Below are 22056 nucleotides of genomic sequence, written 5' to 3'. Positions count from 1 at the left end.
ATTTCTGGTGACTGGAAAGCAAAAGTTGGAAACAAAGAAGAAGGCTCAGTCATATGAAACAATGGCCTTGGTGATAGAAACAATGCTGGAGATCATATGATAGAATTTTATAAGACCAACAACTTATTCATTGGAAATACCTTTTGCAGCAACATAAATAATGACTATATGCATGAACCAAGCCAGATGGAATACACAGGAATCAAATCGACTACATCTGTGGAAAGAAATGATGGAGAAGCTCAATATCATCCATCAGAACAAGGCCAGGAGCCGACTGCAGGACAGACCATCAATTGCTCTTATGCAAGTTCACGTTGAAGCTGAAGACAATTATAACAAGTCCACAAAAGCCAAAGTATGACCTTGAGTGTACACCACCTGAATTTAGAAACCATCTCAAGAATAGATGTGACACGTTGAACACTAATGACCAAGACCAGACTAGTTGTGGAATGACATCAAAGATATCATACATGAAGAAAGCAAAAGATCATTAAAAAGACAAAAAAGAAAAACCAAATTAGATGTCAGAAGAGACTCTGAAACTTGCTGTTGAACGCAGAGTAGCTAAAGTGAAAGGAAGAAATGATGAAGTAAAAGTCCTGAATAGAATGTTTCAAACAGTGGCTTGAGAAGAAAAGCAAAATGTTATAATGAAATGTGCAAAGACCTGGAGATAAAACCAAAATGGAAGAAAATACTTGGTATTTCTCAAAGCTGAAAGAACTAAAGAAAAACCTCAATCCTAGAGTTGCAATATTGAGGGATTCTATGGGAAAAAATGGGCAGTTTTTTGTTCTGTCATACACAGGGTCACTGTGAGTGGGAACTGATTCGACGGCACCTAACAACAACAACAACATGGACAAAAAATTGAATGCTGTACAAGGGAAGTCAGCAGGACTGGACTAAACCAAAAGCAAAGAAGTTTCCTGAATACAACCAAACACTTTGAAAGCCTGAGTAGCATAGATGGGGGTCTGGGGACCATGGTTTCAGGGAACATCTAGGTCAATTGGCATAACAAAATGTATTAAGAAAACATTCTGCATCCCCCTTTGGTGAGAGCATCTGGGGTCTTAAACACTAGCAAGCAGCCATCTAAGACGCATCAATTGGTCTCAACCCACCTGGAGCAAAGGAGAATAAAGAACACCAAAGACATATGGTAAAGATGAGCCCAAGAGACAGAAAGGGCCACATAAACTGGAGACTCCATCAGACTGAGACTGGAAGAACTGGATGGTGCCCAGCTACTACTGATCACTGCCCTGACAGGGAACACGACAGAGAATCCCTGATGGAGCAGGAAAACAGTGGAATGTAGATCTCAAATTCTTGTAAAAAGACCAGTCTTAATGGTCTGACTGAGACTAGAGGGACCCTGGAGGTCATGGTCCCGGACCCTCTGTTAGCCCAAGATTGGAACCATTCCTGAAGCCAACTCTCCAGACAGGGATTGGACTTGATTATAAGATAGGTAATGATACTGTGAGGAGTGAGCTTCTTGGTTCAAGTAGACACATGAGACTATGTGGGCAACTCCTGTCTAGAGGTGAGATGAGAAGAGGGGTACAGGAGCTGCCTGAATGGACACGGGGAATACAGGGTGGAGAGGAGGAATGTGCTGTCCCATTAGGAGGAGAGCAGCTAGGAATACATAGCAAGGTGTGTATAACTTTTTTATGACAGACTGACTTGATTTGTAAACTTTCACTTAAAGCACAACAAATAAATATTTTTAAAAAAGAAAAAAAAATTGAATGACAAAAGAAGCATCAAAAGAAGACAGAAGGAATATACAGAGTCACTGTATCAAAAAGAATTGGTCAACATTGAACCATTTCAGGAGGCAGCAGACGATCAAGAACCAATGGCACTGAAGGAAGAAGTCCAAGATGCACAAAAGGCATTGGTGAAAAACAAGGTTTCAGGAATTGATGAAATACCAACTGAGATGTTTCAGCAAACAGATACAACACTGGAAGTGCTCATCTCTATGCCATGAAATTTGCAAGACAGCTACCTAGCCATCTGACCGGAAGACATCCGTATTCATCCCTATCCCAAAGAAAGGTGATCCAGTGGAATGCAAAAATTACTGAACAATATCATTAATATCACATATAAGTAAAATTTTGCTGAAGATCATTTAAAAATGGTTGCAGCCATGCAAAGGCAGGGAACTGCCGGAAATTCAAGCCAGATTCAGAAGAGGATGTAGAACGAGGGATATCATTGCTGATGTCAAATGGATCTTGGCTGAAAGCAGAGAATACAAGAAAGATACTTACCTGTGTTTTATTGACTATGCAAAGGCATTCAACTTTGTGGACCATAACAACTTATGGATAACATTGTGAAGAATGGGAATTCCAGAACACTAAAATGTGCTCATGAGGAACCTGTACATAGAACAAGAGGCACTCATTCAAACAGGACAAGGGAATACTCCATGGTTTAAAATCAGGAAAGCTGTGCATCAGGGTTGTATCATTTCACTGTATTTGTTCAGTCTATACGGTGAGCAAATAATCCAAGAAGCTGGACTATATGAAGAAGAACGGGGCATCAGGATTAGAGGAAGGCTTGTTAACAACCTGCGTTACCAGATGACACAACCTTCCTTGCTGAAAGTGATGATGACTTGAAGCACTTACTGATGAAGATCAAAGACCACAGACTTCAGTATGGATTATACCTCAAAATACACAAAACAAAAATTCTCACAAGTGGACCAACAAGTAACCTCATGATACCAAAACCTACCTGCTGTTTTCAAGTCAATTTCAAATCATAATGACTCCATAGGACGGAGTAGAACTGCCCCATAGGGTTTCCAAGGAGCATCTGGTGGATTTGAACTGCAGACATTTTGGTTAGTACCTGAGCTCCTAACCACTGTGCTACCAGAGCTCCTAACATCATGGTAGAAGGATAAAATATTAAAGTTGTCAAGGATTTTTATTTTACTTGGATCCACAATCAACACCCATGGAAGCAGCAATCAAGAAATCAGATAACGTATTGTATTGGGCAAATCTATTGCAAAAGACCTCTTTAAAGTGTTATTAAAAACCAAAGATGTCATTTTGAGGACTAGGGTGAGTCTGATCCAAGCCGTGGTATTTTCAGTTGACACATATGCATGGGAAAGTTGCACAATGAATAAGGAAGACCGAAGAAGAAGAATTGATGCCTTTGAATTACAGTGTTGGCAAAGAATGTTGAATATACCATGGACTGCCAGAACAAACAAGCCTGTCTTGGAAGCAGTACAGTGAGAGCTCTCCTTAGAAGTGAGGATGGCTAGACTCCATCTCATGTACTTTGGACATGTTATCAGAAGTGACCAGTCCCTGGAGAAAGACATCATGCCTGGTAAGGTAAACAGTCGGTGAAAAAGAGGAAGACCCTTGACAAGATGGATTGACACTGTGGCTGTAACAATGTTCTCAAAGATAGCAACGACTGTGAATATGGTGCAGGACAGGGCAGTATTTGGTTCTGCTGTGCATAGAATCTCTATGAGTCAGAATCTACTGGATGGCACCTAACAACAACAACAGGTTGTGGTTACCGAGGTTCATTCCGTTGTCCTGGCCAACTATGAAAGAGGCCTCTTCATCCCTCCCCACCTCGTGTACCTCTCTCTGAAGCAGTATGCAGCTGCTATGTGACACTCTGCTGGCTGTCTCAGTGTCTAAGACTTTGCCTATGTGTAAATATATCTTAAAAAGTGTTACAAACTCATGAGAACTGAAGTAAAACTCAGGGAGTACACACATCCCCAATTAATAGCTCAGTTTAGGCAGTCTGTGAGAAACCTCTTCTAGAAATTAAATGTCTACATTTTTAAAATTAGGCCCCACCCTACAGCAGCCATACAGCCACCTTTGATTATTCTGGAGTTCTGAGGGAAACTGAGCAAGAGCTATGTTGTACAAGATCCATCATATATGCCCCTACTTTTAGAACTACTACACGAATGCAGATCTTTCTAAACTGGATAAAGGAGCAAAAAATAAGCTTTAACTAGTCAAAGATTTCATCCAGTAGTTATTGTTAACATGCATTATAGGAAAATAAAAGCTGGAGATAACTTGCCACAAATCCCTGAATCATCCACTCTGGAGAGGACTGACCAGGTTTAATCAACAACTAAGAAGCCCAACCCCTAAAAAAACTGCAAAAGAATTCCACCGATCAATAGTCTCAAGACCACTAACGCTGAATCTTTAGATTAATGTAGGCAAAGTAATAAATTCTAAAAATCTTATATGTCTTCTTTCCTTCCATCTACACTAGTTCAAATTATCTCCTTTTTAGAAAAGACCCATGCAACTCTTATTTCTTTTTCATAAGTGTCAGAACAAATGAAGCTGAAAATTCTTACCCTCTGGCTGGCACCAGCTCAGTCGGAGCTGCAGGTGTGGGTGAGTCAAGGACAGGGCCACAACTGGCTACAGGAGAGCGTTGAATCAAGCTTTACTGTGAAGTTTGAACTCCTCTTTGCCCCCTACTGCATGCTGGTGGCATTGCATGAGACAAGCAGTCCCCAGGTTACGAACGAGATCTGTTCCTAGGTGTGTATTTAAGAATTCGTAGGTAAGTCCAAACAGGAGAATATTTATTTAGCCTTAATTTAGTGCAAGAAACAGCTCGAAGCCCTTTCAATGATTTAATCTGCGTGTGCAGCAAGTGACGGTGGTTGTGATGAAGAATTTGTTGCAAGTGGGGGTTAGTTCAATTGTTTGAACGTATCTTAGTCATCTAGTGCCGCTGTAACAGAAATACCACAAGTGGATGGCTTTAACAGACGGAAGTTTATTCTCTCACAGTCTAGTAGGCTAGAAGTCCAAATTCAGGGCATCAGCTGCAGGGGAAGGCCTTCTCTGTCAGCTCTGGAGGAAGGTCCTTGTCATCAATCTTTCCCCAGTCCAGGAGTTTCTCCCCAGGTCCAAAGGACAAGCTCTGTTCCCGGCCCTGTTTTCTTGGTGGTACAGGGTCCCACTGTCTCTCTGCTCACTTCTCTCTTTTGTATCTCAAAAGAGATTTGCTCAAGACACAATCCAATCTTGTGTATTGAGTCCTGCCTCATTACTATAACTGACACCTATCCCACCTCATTACCATCACAGAGGTAGGGTTTATAACACATAGGAAAATCACATCAGATGACAATATGGTGGACAATCACACAGCCCTGGGAATCATGGCCTAGCCAAATTGACATATGTATTTTGGGAGGACACAATTCAATCCATGAACAAGTGAGGGCAAGTTTATATAACACTAAAGGGCAAGTACAAGTTGTCCATAAGTCGGACGTTTATAGCCCTGGAGACTTACTGTAATCTTATCTGACTTTGATGGGTCAAGGCTCAGGTCATTTATCCTATCCACCAATTGGGTACGGTAGCCAAGTGGTGATGAGAGGAATAGGAATGTTGGCTCCATAATTTCAGCATTACGTGATTGGAACAGGATGGGAGAGGTTAGCTAGAAGCCTTGTCTTGAAGTGCAGTGGTAAAATAAGCTTTGTATTTTTTATGTAGATTGCAGAGTACATATCAATTTTTTTAAAGCAACAGTTTCTGAGATGTTTTTATTTATGCTTAAGATTCAAGTGACACTTTTGGAGATCACCAGTGAAGATGAAATTTCCAAATGAATTTTCCCCTGGAGGAATGGACACTTAAAAAGGGGATGATTTTGATAGGTTTATGTAAATGATCGACCACCAATCTGTCAGTTTGTGGTATTGGGGTGTCTTGTGTGTTGCTGTGATGCTGGAAGCTATGCCACCAGTATTTCAAATACCATCAGGGTCACTGTCTTAGTTATCTAGCACTGCAATAACAGAAATGCCACAAGTGGATAGCTTTAACAAGCAAAAATTTATTTTCTCACAGTTTAACAGGCCAGAAGTTCAAACATAGGGTGCCATCTCTAGGGGAAGTCTTTCTCTCTCTGCTGGCTCTGGAGGAAAGTCCTTGTCTCTCTGAGCTTCTGCATGTAGCTTGGCATCTCTCTTCCCCCATCACTGCTAGCTTGCTTGCTTATTGAATTTCTTTTGTACCTCCAAAGAGATTGACTCAAGAACATCCTACACTAATCTTGCATCATTAACATAACAAAGACAACCAGAGGCCTTGGGTGGGGGGTGGCACAGGTAGGGTGAGTGCCCTGGGTGCTGTTTGAGGCAGCGTGCCAATGAACACTTTCTATTGGCCATCACAGTTTCCATCTCCAGTTGTGAGAGATCATTCAACAATTTAACACTAATTGCCTTAGGCATTATCTTCTGTTATAGGCCCCTGAAGACAAGCCAATCCCAAATGGAATTATAACCACAGGCATCAAGTTAGGAATTTATACCACATATTTTGCGGGAACACAATTCAATCCATAACAGCCACCCACAGTAGACAGATTTCAGCAGAACTTCCAGGCTAAGACAGGCTAGGAAGAAATCCCTGGCAATCTACTTCTGAAAATTAACCAGTGAAAACCCTATGGATTGCAACAAAATATTGTCCAATATGGTGCTGGAAGATGAGCCCCTAGGCTGGAAGCCACTCAAAATACACAGTAACCACAATGATGGACACAGACACACCAAGGATCACGAACATGGTATAGGACCAGGCAATGTTTCCTTCTGTTGTACATGGGGTCACCATGAGTCAGAGCCAACTCTATGGCTGTTAACAACATAAATGAGAAATTGAGGAGGAAGATCTTGAAACTATGATTTTTTTTTATAATCATGTCTTTTTTAATATATAAATGTAGGGCTCACATTTCTACAAATATTATAGGAAAAAAATTATACAATAAAGAACTTTAGAAAGCAAAATAGAAACAAAAATAATCAAACAACTAATCTGCTCTCCTGCCCACCTAAACATATACAAATACGTCTACATATATGTACACAAGAAAATAAGTATGGGATACACACCCCTCAGGAACGTCAGAGAGAGTCTTCCTAGCTCGTTGGATGAACTAAGCTTTAAAATATCTTTCATCTCAGAAATTCTCAAACTACTATGATCAGCACATTCACATTCTATATTAACCTCTCAAGGAAGAATAATCATTTTGGGGTTTTTGGTGTCCAAAGACATATTCATTCTTTTTCCAGAACTGAACATGTTTCAACTGTCAGTGAATGAAATTTTCTTTACTTATTTTATTTCTTATTTATTTTACTTATATTCTTTATTTAGGAGAAATATGAGAATATTCCTTAGTAGCAAGGCTGGTGAGACTTCAGCTCGCTTTCGTGGTTGTAAACTGGAGAGTAGGAGAAGGTGAGGGAGGCCCTGCGTGAGTGGCCAAGACAATGAACTCAAACATACCAACAATCACAAAGATGGTGCAGCACTGGCCTGTGTTTCATCTGTTATCACATAAGGTTGCTACGAGTTGGAGCCGATTCAAGAGCAACTAATAAAAACAACATTTATTTATTTATTTCACCTGAAATTTCTAGTAGCTATAATCCTTTTTTTCTTTTTTTATAATCCTTATTCCCAATTAGCAACAAGAGTAGTATGCTCAGAATAGTATGTACTGGTAACTTTGGGATGTAATTGTTTTCTTCCCTTTCAATCTTTCCCCTTTTTCTATCCTTTTTCTTCCTCTTATCCTGTGCTTCAGATATCAACCAGATATCTCCATCTCAATTCTCTGCCTCTGTCTCTCTCAATCACACACACACACAAACACAGACTTGCATTCATTTCATACCTTCTCCTAATTCCAGACTTCTGCCTGCCATACTTCTGTCTTCACATGTAAATTGCAATGAACAGAGAGCCTTGGGTTACCTGAAGTAGGTGGAAGTTTATTTTAAAGATACTACAGGAGATAAGGAAGCACAGCAGCGATACGGCCAGTCCTTACCAAAACCTGAACACTGTCATCTCGGGACACCCAGTGGCTGCCCTGGTGTTCAGACATTTTGTTTGCCCTCCAATAGGACTTAGGTTGTTCCCTACTCTAGTTATGACTCAGCTTCTCTTTGACTCTGCCTCTTTCTCAATCTGCTTCTCTTTCTACTCCCAGCTTCTTTTTATTGTGGCCATTGCCTCTACTTCTTTCCACAGCCTTCTTTTAGTGTCATAGCTTCTGGGCAGGACTGAGGTATTACCCCCAAGATGAAAAATCTGATTGGACCTTTGTTTCACTATCCAAAATGGAGCATCTCTCTTGGGCAGAGGACTGCATCAAACCACCTCATAGGCTGCTGGCTTGCTTTGTGTCTTGTTTGTGTTTGGGCCTAGATCCCTAATCCAGGCAAGTAAGAAAGTCACATGACCCAAGGCTGCCCATTCTAGTGGAAGGAAGGTCCTGGGGCTGCTTACCTTTTAAAGAGCACTGCAGACCAAGCTCTCTTGCTGCTCACTGTCTAGTATGAAGCATGTGTTAATTGAAAAAGTTCTTTTAGTTTAGTTAAAATTATAAACCAGTTGTGGTTGAGTTGATTCTAATTCATGGTGACTACATGTGTGTCCAAGTAGAACTGTGCTCCATAGGATTTTCAATGGTTGATTTTTTCTGAAGTAAATCAGCCAGACCTTCCTCCAAGGTGCTTATGAGTGGATTTGAACCACCAACTTTTCAGTTAGCAGCCGAGGCATGTTAACTCTTTGCATCCCAGGGACTCCAATGAAAGACATATAAAAAAAGGAAAAAAAAAACCCATTGCCTTCAAGTCGATATTGACTCATAGCAACTGTATAAGACAGAGTAGAACTACCCCATAGGGTTTCCAAGGAGTAGCTGGTGGATTTGAACTGCTGACCTTTTGGTTAGCAGCCATAGCTCTTTGTCACAGCACCATGAGAGCTCCAATTAAAGGTATAAGGAAGCGAAAATACTGACACATTATTTTTCTGCTGAAAAAAATAAATAAAAGATAATAGGATTCTCACATGGCTAGAAAATCCAAATAGTTTACCATTCATTTACTATACTTGGTGACGGTAAGGAAAGAACATTTTAGTTCAAATAAGTAAATTTAAATGGCCCTAGATATGTTGTGGGAACCTAATTGAAGACTTTGCAGAGATTTGGTAAACGTCATCAAGGACTAGAGCAGCATTATTCAATAGAATATAAAAATAAGGAGAGTCACATAAGTAATTTAAAATTTTCTAGTAACCACACTGAAAAAGACCAAAAGCAAATGAAATTGATTTTAATAATTGCTTTGTTTAACCCCTATAACAATATTATTTAAAATCCTCAATTTTTAAAAAATTATTAACAAAATATTTTACACTCTTTTTTGTACTGTCTTTGGAATCTACGGCATGTTTCACACTTAACAGAACATTTTGATTCAAACATGCCACATTTAAATGTCCAACAGCCACATATAGCTTCTTGTTGTTGTTAGGTGGTGTTGAGTTGGCTCCCATTCATAGCAACCTTATGGATAAAGAATGAAATTGCCCAGTCCTGCACCATCTTCATGACCATTGCTATGTTTGAGTCCATTGTTTCAGTGGTTGTGTCAATCCATCTCATTGATGGTTTCCCTCATTTTGGCTGACCCTCTAGTGGCTACCATATTGAACAGCTTAGGACTAGAGCCTTAAGTTCATAAATGACCATCCTACAAACAAGCTGGAACTCTGATTCACCCACAAAATTCCCCCCAGTGATGCCAGATAGTAATACTTCTCATTTCCCCAACTTGCTACTCCCTGACTCCAGCTCCTGCTCCACTGCTCAACCAATCCTGCTTACTCTGCTAATGATACTGTTATAGAACCATCTATCAGGATTTGTTTCCTCAGAAATTACCCTATAAGCTTTAGAGACAAGAGAAAAAAAAATTAAGGTTGGAATGGGGGAGAGAAGACAGAGGATAAACAAATATTAAAGAAAGATTAAAGGGAAAAGGAGAAAGAAAATAGAGGTGAAAAACAGAGAAGACAGAAGATCAAAAGGAGAAAACAAAGGAGAATGAATAGGAAGAGGAAAATGGAGAAAAACAGGATGGGAGGCAAAGGATAGGAAGGCAATAGAGAGAAAAAGGAAAGAGAAAATGGGCAGAGAAAATAAAATATATAGGCTAAACAAGGGAGGGACAAAAGGAAAAGCATTGAGAAGGGAATGAGAAAGCCTGGAATTTTCATCCAGGTGATAGTTATTGTTATGTCTTTATTAATCAGTTGGCTAGCATTTAGCCTAGGCAGAGTTAGAAAAAACTGAATCATGTAACAAGCATGATCAGCATAAAGAATCCCCCGAATTTCATTGTTTGCATCCAGAATACATGCCGTTGTTTTTGATTGAATATGAAAAAAACTGCACACTGAATCCTTCTTACAAAGTTACCTTCTCAGACAACCTGTGGTGTGCTGGATCTGCCCAGAACTAGCTCATGATGTGAAGCATTAAATTTTCAGGAATTTTGTGAACTAGTTATTAAGAATGACCCTTATTAAAATTATATACTATTGCAATTAAATAAGCTATATTAAAAACAAAGGTAATAAATACTCAAAAGCTATCACTTTCTAATTATTTTGCAACATTTTATTATTATCTATGATCTTGAGATTATTATATGTCTATTACATAAATACGATGAAGGTACTATTTAATGGTGGGCTACTGTGCATCTCTTCCCAACTCCGAGTTCAGTGACATCACATTGGTAGCTTGAAATAAGTCATGGTGGGAGTATTTACACCAAGGAAACTGGCAAACTGTATAAATCAGCACTTTATCTTTTTTTTTTTATTAGTTTTCTAGACTTATGAAAGTAATGGAAAAATATTAGTAATGTAGATTAAACTTAGAAGTTTTAACAACACATTTTTTTATTTCAGAGAACCTGGTTTAAACATTGACCAGCACACTATTGCATATACAGGTAGTACCTGACTTAAGACGGGGTTCTGTTCCAACAATTACATGGTAAGTCATTTTGACTAACATTGAATACCTCTTTTTTTTTTTTTCATTATTATTGCCTTTTATTATCAGTGTCTTTATAAACCCGATCTTTATTTGTCTTTGGGGGCTGAAAACATTATATATAAACTTACGGATATATTTTAATACATACATAGATACATAAAAAAAATGGTCTTGATGATAGAAACAATCCCAGATATCACAAGATAGAATTTTGCAAGACCAATGACTTATTCATTGCAAATACCTTTTTGCAACAACATAAATAGAGACTATACACATGGGTCTCACCAGATGGAATACACAGGAATCAAATTGACTATATTTTGGAGAAGCTCAACATCATAAGTAAAAACAAGGCCAGGGGCCGACTGCAGAAAAAAACATCAATTGCTCATATGCAAGTTCAAGTTGAAGATGAAGAAAATTAAAAAGAGTCTGTGAGAACCAAAATACAGTCTTGAGTATATCCCATCTGAATTTGGAGACTATCTCAAGAATAGACTTGATACATTGAACACCAATGACCAAAGACCAGACGAGTTGTGGGATGATGTCAAGGACATCACAAATGAAGAAAGCAAGAGGTCATTAAAAAGACAGGAAAGAAAGAAAAGACCAAAATGGATGTCAGAAGAGACCCTGAAACTTGTTCTTAAACAAAGAGTAGCTAAAGAGAAAGGAAGAAGTGATGAGGTAAAAGAGCTGAACGGAAGATTGCAGAGGGCGGCTCAAGATGACTTAAGTATTATAATGGAATGTGCAAGACCTGGAGTTAGAAAACCAAAAGGGAAAAACATGTTCTGCATTTCTCAAGCTGAAGGAACTGAAGAAAAAATTCAAGCCTCCAGTTGCAAGTCTGAAAAGTTCTATAAGCAAAATATTGAACAACCCAGGAAACATCAAAAGAAGAAGGAATAAATACAAAGAATCACTGTCCAAAAAGAACTGTTTGACATTTAATCATTTCAGGAGGTAGCATATGATAAAATCAATGATATTGAAGGAAGAGGTCCAAGTTGCAAAGAAGAACTTGGCAAAAAGCTAGACTCCACAACTGGCAAAATGAATTCTATTAAGAAAAACATTCTGCATCCCACTTTGAAGTGTGGCATCTGGGGTCTTAAATGGTAACAAGTGGCCATCTAAGATGCACCAATTGGTCTCAACCCACCTGGAGCAAAGGAGAATGAAGAACACCAAGGTCACACAATAACTATGAGCCCAAGAGACAGAAAGGACCACATGAACTAGAGACTTACATCATCCTGAGACCAGAAGAGCTAGATGGTGCCCGATCACAACCAATGACTGCCCTGACAGGGAGCACAACAGAGAACCCCTGAGGGAGCAGGAGAGCAGTGGGATGCAGACTCCAAATTCTCGTAAAAAGACCAGACTTAATGGCCTGACTGAGACTAGAAGAATCCCAGCGGTCATGGTCCCCAAACCTTCTGTTGGCCCAGGACAGGAACCATTCCCGAAGACAATTCATCAGACATGGAAGGGACTGGACAATGGGTTGGAGAGAGATGCTGATGAAGAGTGAGCTACTTGTATCAGGTGGACACTTGAGACTGTGTTGGTATCTCCTGTCTGGAGGGGAAATGGGAGGGTAGAGAGGGTTAGAAATTGGCAAAACGGTCACAAAAGGAGACACTGGAAGAAGGGAGCGGGCTGACTCATTAGGGGGAGAGTAAATGGGAGTATCCAGTAAGGTGTATATAAGTTTATATGTGGCAGACTGACTTGATTTGTAAACTTTCACTTAAAGCACAATAAAAATTATCTAAAAAAAAAATCCACGAGCATAAAAAAAAAAAAGCTAGACTCCAGGAACTGACAGAACACCAACTGAGATGTTTCAACAAACCCACGCAATGCTAGAGGCGTCCACTTATCTATGCCAAGAAATTTGGTCAACTGACTAGAAGAGATCCATATTTGTGTACATTCAAAGAGAGGTGATCCAACAGAGCGTGGAAATTATCAAACAATGTCATTAGTATCACTTGCGAATAAAATTTTGCTGAAGATCTTTCAAAAGCGATTACAGTGGTATATTGACAGAGAACTGCCACAAGTTCAAGCCAGATTCAAAAAAGGATGTGGAATGAAAGACATCATTGCTGATGTCAGATGGATCTTGGCTGAAAGCAGAGAATACCAGAAAGATGTTTACCTGTGTTTTACTGACAATGCAAAGGCATTTAACTGTGGGAATTAAAACAAATTATGTGTAAAATTTCAAACAGTGGGAAATCTAAAACACTTAAATGTGCTCATGTGGAACCTATGCATAAACCAAGAGGCAGTTGTTTCAATAGAACAAGGCGATATTGTGTGGTTTAAAATTAGGAAAGGTGTGTGTCAGGGTTGTATACTTCCACCATACCTATTCAATCTGTATGCTGAGCAAATAATCTGAGAAGCTGGACTATAAGAAGAAGAACACAGCATCAAGATTGGAGGAAGACTCATTAACAACCTGAGTTATGCACATGACACAACTTTGCTTGCTGAAATTGAAGAGGCCTTGAAGCACTTACTGATGAATATCAAAGACTACAACCTTCAGTATGGATTACACCTAAACATAAAGAAAACAAAAATCCTCTCAACTGGACCAATAAGCAACATCATGATAAATGAAGAAAATAATGACGTTTTCAAAGATTTCATTTTCCTTGGATCCACAATCAACGCCCATGGAAGCAGCAATAAAGAAATCAAACAGCATATTGCAAACATGTCTCTTAGAGGACTAAGGCGCACCTGAGTCAACCCATGATATTTTCAATCGCCTCATATGCGTCATATTGCCTCCACATGTCTGTCAGTTTGTCATACTGTGAGGGCTTGCATGTTGCTGTGATGCTGGAAGCTATTCCTCTGGTATTCAAATACCAGCAGGGTCACCCCTGGCAGACAGGTTTCAGCTGAGCTTTCAGACTAAAACAGACTAGGAAGAAGGACTTGGTGGTCTACTTCTGAAAGGAATTAGCCAGTGAAAACCTGATGAATAGCAGCAGAACATTGTCTGATATAGTGCCAGAAGATGAGTGCCTTATGTTGGAAGGCACTCAGAAGACAACTGGGGGAAAGCTGCCTCCTCAAAGAAGACTTGACCTTAACGACATGGATGGAGTGAAGCTTTTGGGACCTTCATTTGCTGATGTGGCATGACTCAAAATGAGAAGAACTGCAAGCATCCATTAATAATTGGAACATATATGTACAAAATATGAAGCTAGGAAAATTGGAAATCATCAAAAATGAAATGGAACCCAGAAACGTTGATATCCCAGGCATTAGTGAGCTGAAATGCACTGGTATTGGCAATTTTGAATCAGGCAATCATATGGTCTACGATGCCGGGAATGACAACTTGAAAAGGAATGGACTCATTGTCAAAAAGAACATTTCAAGATCTATCCTAAACTACAACGCTATCTGTGATAGGATAATATCCATATGCCTAAAAGGAAGACTAAGTAATATGATTACTATTCAAATTTATGCTCCAACCACTAAGACCAAAGATGAAAAAATTGAAGATATTTACCAACTTCTGCAATCTGAAATTGATCGAACATGCAATCGGGATATATTCATAATTACTGGTGATTGGAATGTGAAAGTTGGAATCAAAGAAGGGTCAGTAGTTGGAAAATATGGCCTTAGTGATAGAAACAATGCCAGAGATTGTGTGATAGAATTCTGCAAGACCAACAACTTCTTCATTGCAAATACCTTTTTTCGACAACATAAACAGCGACTATACACATGAACCTCATCAGATGGAATACACAGGAATCAAATTGACTACATCTGTGGAAAAAGACAATGGAGAAACTCAATATCATCAGTCAGAATGAGGCCAGGGGCCAACTGTGGAACAAATCATCAATTGCTCATACGCAAGTTCAAGTTGAAGCTGAAGAAAATTAGAACAAGTCCACGAGAGTCAAGGTATGGCCTTGAGTATATCCCACCTAAGTTTAGAGGCCATCTCCAGAATAGATTTGACATGTTCAACCCTAATGACCGAATACCAGAGGAATTGTGGAATGACATTAAGGACATCACACATGAAGAAAGCAAGGGGTTGTTAAAAAGAGAAGGAAGAAAGAAAAGACCAAAATGGATGTGAGAAGAGACTCTGAAACTTGCTCTTGAATGTGGAATAGCTAAAGTGAAAGAAAGAAATGTTGAAGTAATAGGGTTGAATAGAAGATTTCAAAGGGTTCCTGGAGAAGACAAAGTAAAGTATGTCTTTGATACATGCAAAGACCTGGAGCTAGAAAACCAAAATGAAAGAACACACTTGACATTTCTCAAGCTAAAAGAACTGAAGAAAACATTCAAGCCTCGAGTTGTGATATCAAAGGACTCTATGGGGAAAATATTAAATGATGCAGGAAGTATCAAAAGAAGACGGAAGGAATACACAGAGTCATTCTACCAAAGAGAATTGATCGATGTTCATCCATTTCAGGAGGTAGCATAAGATCAGGAATCCATGGAACTGAAGGAAGAGGTCCAAGCTACACTGAAGGCATTGGCAAAGAACAAGGCTCCAGGAATTGACGGAACACCAATTGAGATGTTTCACAAATGGGTGCAGTGCTCGAAGTACTCACTCATCTATTCCAAGAAATTTGGAAGAGAGCTACCTGACCAATCAACTGGAAGAAATCTGTATTTATGCCTACTCCCAAGAAAGGTGGCCCTACTAAATGTGGTGATTATCAAACAATATCATTAATATCACACACAAGTAAAATTTTGCTGAAGATCATTCAGAAGCAGCTGCAGCAATACATCTACTGGGAACTGCCAGAAATTCAAGCCAGAAACAGGGATATTATTGCTGATGTCAGATGGATCCTGGCTGAAAGCAGAGAATACCAGAAAGATGTCTGTCTACCTGTGTTTTATTGACTATGCTAAGGCATTAGACTGAGTGGATCATAACAGATTTTGAATAACATTGCAAAGAATGGGAATTCCAGAACACTTAATTGTGCTTATGAGGAACTTGGGCATAGATCAAGAGGCAGTTAGTTGTTCAAACAGAAGAAGGGATTACTGCATCGTTTCAAGTCAGGAAAGGTGTGTGTCAGGGTTGTATCCTTTCACCATACCTATTCAATCTGTATGCTAAGCAGATAATCCAATAAGCTGGACTACATGAAAAAGAACACAGCACCATGATAGGAGGAAGACTAATTAACAACTTGCATTATGCAGATGAAACAACCTTGCTTGCTGAAAGTGAACAGGACTTGAACCACTTACTGATGAAGATCAAAGACCACACTCTCCAGTATGGATTACACCTCAACATAAAGAAAACAAAAATCCTCACAACTGGATCAATCAGTAACATCATGATAAACAGAGAAAAGATTGAAGCTGTCAAGGATTTCATTTTACTTGGATCCACAATCAACACCCATGGAAGCAGTAGGGGTAAATCTGCTGCAAAGGGCCTCTTTAAAGAAAAGATGTCACCATGACGACTAAGTTGTGTTTTCCCCAAGCCATGATGTTTTCAATTGCCCCTCATATGCATGCGAAAGTTGGACAATGACTAAGGAATACCAAAGAAGAATAGACGCCTTTAAATTATGGTATGGGCAAAGAATATTGAATCTACCATGGCCTGCCAAAAGAACGAACAAATCTGTCTTGGGAGGTGTACAGCCAGAATCCTCCTTAGAAGCAAGGATGGTGAGACTTTGTCTCACGTACTTTTGACCTGTTATCAGCATGAACCAGTCCCTGAAGGACTTCATGCTTGGCAAAGAAAAAGGCCATCCAAAAAGTGGAAGACCCTCAACGAGATAGACTGACACATTGGCTGCAACAATGAGCTCAAACATAGCAACAATTATGAGGATGGCGCAGGACCAGGCAGTGTTTCATTCTGCTGTACATGGGGTCCCTATGAGCCTAAACTGACTGGATGACTCCTAACGGCAACAGCATATATTTACACCTATAGAGTTTTGTAGTTAACTTCTGCTGCTTCTAGACAGTTAGAAACTTGATTACGAAACCTTGAAGTTCAATATAGGAAGTGCAATCATCATACAGAAAACAGGAAAATCCAAGTCTAACAAATGTGGCAACTTCTACTAAGAAACAAAGGCTCTTATCCTGTTTGAGTATTCATTTCACGGTTTGAATGTGCTTTTCACTATCAGCTCCCACAGAAGTTTAGGAGTTTTTACCTTGTGTTGTTGTTGTTAGTTGTATTTGACTCAATTCCAACTCATGGCGACCCCATGTGTTACAGAGTAGAACTGCTCCATAGGGTTTTCTTGGCTGTGATCTTAATGGAAGCACGTCGCCAGGCCTACTCTTCCAAGGTACTGCTGGGTGGGTTCGAACCACCAGCCTTTAGGTTCACAGTCAAGTGCAAACCATTTGCTCTGCCTAGAGACATTTTACCTATAGAAGTCTAAATGATAACTTTCCTTTGTACCTATTTTCTAGCTCTATACCCTGACTTTCAAGATACTTAACAATATGGTTGCAATCTAACTTTTCACCCTATCCCACTGTCATTTCTCACAAACCTCATGTATCAGTCAAATTGGGAGACCAGTCCCAGAATGAGTCTAAGGTATTCCTAACTTTACTCTCTTCAACTCTTTATTTAGAACAGTCTTTCCATTCTTCATTATCACACACTGAAAAATCCAAAGTTAAAGTCTTCCTTCAAGGAAAAACCATCATTTCCATGAAAGTATTTTTTACTCAGTCTTAATGATCACTGAACTTCCATTGTAGTTGGTTTTCATTTTAGTTATTTGGATACATGTTAAGTCCTCTGATTCACTGTAAGTTCCTTAGGACAGAAGCTAATTGTATATGTCTGTCTTATTTGGGTTTCTGCCCAAGAGTGGAGATTTAGGCAAGAGCCTTTGTGTAGATAATTTGTTTGGGGGAGTAATCTCAGGGCTCAACGTGGTGATGGGGGATGCTGGGAGACTGGGAAGAATGAATCAGGGGAAGAGGGAAAATCAATCCAAGGGGGAGTTATTGAGCTGGTTATCCCTGTTAGTAAGTGAGATTCAGTCCTGTTGAGGACCCTTTGAGAAATGGTATAGATTATACCTCATATTTATTTGTCCAAGAATAGAAGAGTATTTATTCACTGACTCTCACCTCCTAATGGTCATGGATAGTGCAGGGGATATCCCTGGCACTTCCAAGTTTGTGCATGCACAAAAATAGCTTCTATAAGCATATCATGTAGCAGTAATAGTGAAGCCACAGGGTATAAAGTAAAAGATACATGGTGTAGCTAAGGCAAGGTGCCATGGGTCCGCACCTGTCCAGAGCTGGTGCCACAGCAATGTCTGGAGCAAAAAGATAGACTGAGAAGATGTTTCATGAGTATGAAAAATACTCATACAGCCCATTTCTTGAACTGCTTCAATCTGTTCATGCCCTACTTGTCAGGTCTCCAAAGAGTGGGATACTCTGAATAGAAACACTGTATGTCAACTGTATTCTTCCTTTCAATAAAAAGAACAAAAGCTCTCACTCATGCTAGTTCGTACAACTAGAATTTCAGTGACATATTTAGCCATACAAGACCAAAGTCAGAATTTCCATGTGGATTGAGGTGGAACACTGTCTTTGTTTAGTTTTCCCCAGAAGCAGACACTGAGGTGAGTATCTGCATGTACTTTGTTTCAGAGGTGATCCCAGGAAACACTCATAGAGAAATGGAGAAATGAGACAAGAAAAAGAAGGGAATAAATATACTCTAAAATCAGGCCATTTCTACTGTGGGAAACCAGAACACTAGCCTATTGGGGAATTCAGGGAGAATGCAGAATACACCCCAGAGTTGTCCCAGAAAATGGGTGAGAAAGTTGCAGTATTTGTTCACCAATTCCCTTTCTGACATTGGTTGAAGGACTGCTTCCAAGAACATTAACTCTCCGGCACGTTTGGATTGTCCTCTGTGTAAGCCTCTGTGTTCTTGTGGCCAGAAAGAAAATCCTTCAGGCATAGAGTCTCTGGCATTGGCAAAAAGCAACTTCAATATATAGAGGTGAATGCTGCGTGGATGTAGCGAGGGTGCCAACAGCATTGCTGTAGAAACCCAGCTATAGACACGAAAGTGTGGAGTTTTCTAACATTGACCTTGATACACAAAAGTATGCATCACTGGAGTTGTTTAAACAGGTGTTCTCCTGATTACATAATAAATTCACCGAACTTGGGTCTAGCAGAAAAATAGGTGAATCTGTCATGTATTAGAAATTAACTTTTAATTAACTTTATTGCCACTTATCAATAGTAAATTGGCACCTGAAAGCACACATTTTTAATGACATCACAAATTCAAAATTATGTTCAGATTAGTACTGACACAAAAAAAGGAAACTCGTTGGAACTTCCAAAAGCAGCAGCATTGAAAAGAGGAATATTTTTCTATTGATTTCTGATCTATTTATTTTGTTCTATCAACTTAATATTAATGGTGGCTCTTAGGTTAGCCCAAAAAAGTCCATGTTTGTTCTTCTCCTTGGGCCATTCCAAATAAGTCCTCTGTGCCATGAGACTTTTGAGCTTGTGATAGTTGCCAGGAATGGAGTACCGTGGAATGGGTTCCAGCAAGATGAGGATTAAGTTATCAGAAGCATCCTGAAAGAGTTTGTGGTGAGCAAAGTAGAGTTCATAATGGCACCACTCACTCTGGACAAAGTTGGGAGACAAAACAAAAATGGTCTTGTAACTTTCCTCAATGAAGTTTATGATATTTTCAACGATGCTTTTGCCAGGAACAAAGTTTCTTTCATGGAGGCAAATCCGTATGTCTTCTTTTTCTAGGTTTGGTAGTAATTCATTCTTTACCCAGACAGAATCATGCCCACTGTATGAGATGAAAGCGTGGAACTGGAGATTTTTCTGGAGTTCTTTTAAAGACATGTTCCTAGCCCTGTGCCGGGCTTGGGTCCACTGACACACCATCCTGAGATACCAGGGCAGATCCATGTATATACAGAGGAAGGTCACAATAACAGCCAAAAACAGCACGATGACTCCGATGGTGACAATCAGCAGAGTTGTGTTGCAGGATAATTGAGACATGTGAAAGTTCTGTAATTGGGTTCCCTTATAGCTGTCTGGGTAGGCACACTTGTAAGACTCAGGCCAGTCTTCTACCACTTCACTTGATATTTGGCCTATGTTTTTGATAAATTCTCTTAGTTCACATGAACACTGGAATGGATTGTTCCCTGCTTTTATTGACCTAATCTTCTGGCAGCTATAGAAGAAATCAGCTGATGGGTGGGAAACTAAATTATAGTCAATGATCAGTACAGAAAGGCTGCTAAAGGTACCACATCCAGGAAGGTCAGTTAGATAATTGAAGGCAACATTTAGTTCTTCCAAAGCTTCCAGGCTGGTGACATCTTGAGGGATGCTCACTATTCTGTTATGGTGAAGATCAAGTACTGTGACACTGGGAGGTATACATCTGAAAACAGAGTCTGTAAGTATGTTCGAAGACATATTTAAAATTAATAAACTTTTAGTCCAAAAGCAATTTCCTTCATTTTCATACCTTAGAGAATTCTGGCTAATATCCAATTGTTGTAGAGACTTCATATCCTTGGTCATATTAACTATGTTTACAAGTTTTTTAAATTGATTCATTTGTAAAATAAGGGTCTTCAATGCAGTCAAACTTGTACAATTTTTAAAAACCTCATCTGTTAAGAGATTATTGGAAAGATTCAAATACACAAGTGGGCTAATTTGGAGAGGGCAAAACATGTGCATCATGCGGGTACCAGTTATGGTGAAATTTTGGATTTTCATATTTGAAAGGATTTTGTAAACATAACCCTGTTGAAAATGGTATACATAGCTGAAAACTTGGTGTATGGACAAGGTCTTCACTGAAGTGTCAGAATAATTAAAATCTTGGTGGTCAAGTTCACCTGTTAGTTCCACATTTGAAATTGAGAAATGCTCTATAGTCGTATGCCAAACCACCTGGAGGATTTTAAAGAAAGAATTCCAGGTTGTTTCAATGTTGTTTAAAGTAAGATCTAATAACCTTGGATTCTTCTGAAGCCTTAACAGAACATTCATGAAATAAGAATATTCATTATCATCTGGCACATATTTAATATTTGACAGTTCCAAACTGACTGCAGTGCTAGCTGCTACATCCAAAACAAAATGGAATTTCTTTTGTGTGGGGAAAACAATGTGTAGGCTCTTCGTGTTTAAGTCTTGGAGGCTCTCGGGGTCTTCTTTTTGCCCATAAAGTTCTCCTAAGACCAGCAAAACTTTACTGATATTCAAATGAGCAATTGGTAGCCAGCTAGATTTTTGCAACTGTGTGGCACTCAATCCCAGAAAATCTAGTTGAGACATGTTGCCAAACTCTTTGCAGATAGGCAGGACATCAAATTCGTTAAATGAGAGGTCTAAGTGCTTCAGGTTTACAGTCGGGTAGCAAGAAATCTTGTACAACTTGTTGTGGGACAAATCCAAGTATTCCAATTCCTGGTTGAATTTGAAAACACTGATGTCAAGATACTGGATTCTATTATGAGAAAGTATCAAAATCCTCAGCTTTGATAGTGACAAGATGTCAGAAGCCTGCAGCTCAGATATATAGTTTTGTGATGCATCTAAGATTGTTGTTTTCAGAGTTAGATCTTTGGGAACATGGGTGAGATTCTTTTTTGACCTGTCAACGACAAGTTCACTTTCTACAGATAACTGAATTCTGATCTCAAGTGTTAACATGAAGACGACGGCAAAATGGAAGATGCCCGAACTAGCTTTAGTCATTTTGTAACAGTAGACATTCCTAACTGTAGTCGTGGCTGTTCAGAACATCCTGATGCAGATACAGATCCTGGGGAAAAAGGAATCCCTATTAAATGATTCCATCAGATCAGATAGGGCTGACATTAAACATTTTTTAGCAGTGACTCATAAAATGAAGGCTACCTTCTTCAGGGTTATAAAACATTAAACTAGAGAAATATACATGTTGATAAACAAGCATTTTAACTCTAATCAAATAACTTTAATACTGATGGTGTATAAAAGACA

The 22056-nt window shown here is 39.3% G+C and overlaps 2 protein-coding genes across 16 annotated transcripts in view; both read right to left on the bottom strand.

Annotated features, from left to right (window-relative positions):
- TLR1 (toll like receptor 1) overlaps positions 1-22056 on the bottom strand; it is a 125558-nt gene that overhangs the window by 98491 nt on the left and 5011 nt on the right. For all 14 annotated transcript variants that reach the window (XM_064285945.1, XM_064285952.1, XM_064285947.1 and 11 more), the window contains exon 3: positions 4400-21856. In XM_064285945.1, the coding sequence (XP_064142015.1) occupies positions 19423-21789 (2367 nt within the window). In that variant the 5' untranslated portion in view covers positions 21790-21856 and the 3' untranslated portion in view covers positions 4400-19422. The remainder of the gene's footprint in view (positions 1-4399; positions 21857-22056) is intronic.
- TLR10 (toll like receptor 10) overlaps positions 1-22056 on the bottom strand; it is a 43859-nt gene that overhangs the window by 16792 nt on the left and 5011 nt on the right. Inside the window, exon 1 of one of the 2 annotated variants that reach the window (XM_023549795.2) lies at positions 4400-4460. The exons of the other annotated variant lie outside the window; for it this stretch is intronic. The gene's annotated coding sequence lies outside the window, so the exon portion shown is untranslated. Of the gene's footprint in view, positions 1-4399; positions 4461-22056 lie in introns of those variants that run through there. 2 annotated transcript variants of the gene reach the window in all.

This window comes from Loxodonta africana, chromosome 5 (assembly GCF_030014295.1).
Source record: "Loxodonta africana isolate mLoxAfr1 chromosome 5, mLoxAfr1.hap2, whole genome shotgun sequence".
Classification (NCBI taxonomy): domain Eukaryota; kingdom Metazoa; phylum Chordata; class Mammalia; order Proboscidea; family Elephantidae; genus Loxodonta; species Loxodonta africana.
The sequence above is the reverse complement of the archived record's forward strand: the minus strand, read 5'-3'. Positions and strand labels throughout refer to the sequence as shown.